The sequence below is a fragment of the Eimeria necatrix genome, genomic scaffold (genome assembly GCF_000499385.1).
Source record: "Eimeria necatrix Houghton genomic scaffold, Enh_scaff970, whole genome shotgun sequence".
Lineage (NCBI taxonomy): Eukaryota > Apicomplexa > Conoidasida > Eucoccidiorida > Eimeriidae > Eimeria > Eimeria necatrix.
In genome coordinates, this window is record NW_013651804.1 from 1 (window position 1) to 2,531 (window position 2,531).

The following is a 2,531-nucleotide window of genomic DNA, read 5'->3' on the forward strand; positions in this document are numbered from 1 at the left end:
GGTTTCGAGGGTTTAGGGTTTCGAGGGTTTAGGGTTTCGAGGGTTTAGGGTTTAGGGGTTTAGGGTTTCGAGGGTTTAGGGTTTAGGGGTTTAGGGTTTCGAGGGTTTAGGGTTTCGAGGGTTTGCAAGTTGCGGCCCACTCAGAACTCTTGAGGGGCTCACACTTTAGAGGGTTTAGGGTTTCGAGGGTTTGGGGCTTTTGGGGGTTTAGGGTTTCGAGGGTTTGAGGGACTTCGAGGGTTTAGGAGATTCGAGGGTTTGGGCCATTCGAGGGTTTACGGGGTTTTAAGGGTTTAGAGGGTTTGAAGGGTTTTTAGGGTTTAAGGGTTTGTAGGGTTTACGGGGGTTCAGAACTTAAGCTTTGTGGTTTAGGGTTTAGGGCGTGGCAGTTCTAGGGTTTGGCAATTAGGCCTTAGAAGGCTTCAGGGTTTAGGGTTTAGGGTTTAGGGTTTAGTAGGGTAAAGAGAGGCGAAAAAGACAACCGAAGCGCATTTATGTCGTCTCTGCTGCTGCTGCTGCTGCTGCTGCTGCTGCTGCTGCTGCTGCTGCTGCTGCTGCTGCTGCTGCAGGGGGGGCCGAAGCAGCAGAAGCAGCTGCAGCAATGTTTGGATTGGTTTGAAACGGATTTGGAAGGAAAGAGAAAAGAAGAAATCGAAAAAAGAAAACAAGAGGCTCGCCCAGGCTCCCAGGCCCTCAAGGTAAACCTAGGGTTTAGGGTTTAGGGTTTAGGGTTTAGGGTTTAGGGTTTAGAATTTGGGATTTTGGGGGCCGCTTCAGCGCTGTGCTGAGGATTTGGGGTTTGCGGTATGGGACTTGAGGTTTAGGGTTTATGGTTTAGAGTTTAGGGTTTAGGGTTTAGGGTTTAGAGTTTAGGGTTTAGGGTTTAGAGTTTAGGGTTTAGGGTTTGAAGCGCAGTGGACCATCCTACAGCTGCGCATCAACCAGAGCCTGAAGCCCCCGTTCTGTGCTGTTTCTACGCTGCTGCTGTTGCTGCTGCTGCTGTTGCTACTGCTGCTGCTGTTGCTGCTGCTGCTACTCTTGCTGCTGCTGCTGCTGCTGCTGCTGCTGCAGCGGTGTGCTGCAGTGGACTCCGCCATACCTTTTCGTTTGCTGCTGCCTGTGGGGCCGGGGGAGAATGCGGAGGAGAAGCGGCAGTTTGACGAGGAGTGTTTGTGGCAGCAGCAGCAGCAGCAGCAGCCGGAGCTGCTGCAGCAGCAGCAGCAGCAGCAGCCAGACGTTGCTGTTGCTGTTGGAGAAGCTGCGCCGCTAAACGAAGCAGCACTTTTCAACAAACGCCTCCATTCAGTGCGGCAGCTAACTGGACTGGCAGTAAGCAGCAGCAGCAGCAGCAGCAGCAGCAGCAGCAGCAGCAGCAGCAGCAGCAGCAACTGGTGCAGCAGCAGCAGCAGCAGCAGCAGCAGCAGATCGCCATTAAAGAAGCTATTAATTGTTTCTATAAATTGTTTTTTCTGATTATTTCTTTTTCTGGTTGTAATCTCTCTCTCCGCTTGACAGTTGCTGCCGCACTAGCTGCTGCTGCTGTTGCTGTTCTTTTGCTGCTGCTGCTGCAGCAGCAGCAGCAGCTGCTCTCTCAGTATCTGCTGCCGCTGCTGCTGCTGCTGCTGCTGCTGCCTTTCTATACCCACTTTCCGCTGCTGTTCCCTCCCCACTCCCCTTCCCCCCACTTCCGCCGCTGCCGCTCCTGCTGCTGCTGCTGCTGCTGCTGCTGCTGCTGCTGCTGCTGCTGCTGCTGCTGCTGCTGCTGCAGGACGAAGTGTACGTGGAAGCCTTCTTGCATGTCAACCAGCTCGATTTGCTGCTGGAGCTTTTCGTCTTCAACAGAACTAATGAAGTTCTCTACAACGTCAACATCGACCTCGCAGCTCAAGGCACGCCGCCCCCACAGCTAGCTAGCTAGCTAGCTAGCTAGCTAGCTAGCTAGCTAGCTAGCTAGCTAGCTAGCTGGCTAGCTAATTGAGTGGCTAGCTAGCCAGCTGCCTCGCTGGCTGTTTGGCTGGCTAGCTAGCTATTTGAGTAGCTGGCCGGCTAGCTAGCTAGCTAGCTAGCTGATTGAGTGGCTAGCTAATTGAGTGGCTAGCTAGCTAGCTAACTGAGCAGCTGGCTAGCCAGTTAATTTAGTGGCTAGCTGGCTAGCTGGTTGAGTGGCTGGCTAGCTGGCTAGCTGGCTAGCTAGCGAGCTAGCTAGTCAGCTAGCCTCCTAGCGGGCTAGGTAGCTCACTGGCTAGCTGACTTACCAGCCTCCTTGTTTGCTAGATAGCTAGCTAGCTAGCCAGTTAAACAGCTAGCTAGCTAGCGAGCTAGCTAGCTAGCTAGCTAGCTAGCTAGCTAGCTAGCTAGCTAGCTAGCCCTTTAAGTTGATAGGGAGCTGCTGCTGCTTCGTTCTGCTGCCAGCTATCTGTAGCCCCCACCTCTCCCCCTCGCCCCCCCTCCTCCTCCCACTGCCACTCCCGCTGCTGCTGCTGCTGCTGCTGCTGCTGCTGCTGCTGCTGCTGCTGCTGCTGCTGCTGCTG

General features: G+C 54.2%; 1 protein-coding gene across 1 annotated transcript in view; it reads left to right on the forward strand.

Annotated features, from left to right (window-relative positions):
- Positions 1–569: 569 nt before the first annotated feature.
- The window catches only part of ENH_00084810 (coatomer beta subunit, putative), a gene marked incomplete at both ends in the record, with an annotated part of 3,012 nt that continues 1,050 nt past the window's right edge, over positions 570–2,531 (forward strand). The window contains 2 exons of the mRNA XM_013577935.1: positions 570–698; positions 1,072–1,329. Coding sequence (XP_013433389.1) covers positions 570–698; positions 1,072–1,329 — 387 coding nt within the window. The remainder of the gene's footprint in view (positions 699–1,071; positions 1,330–2,531) is intronic.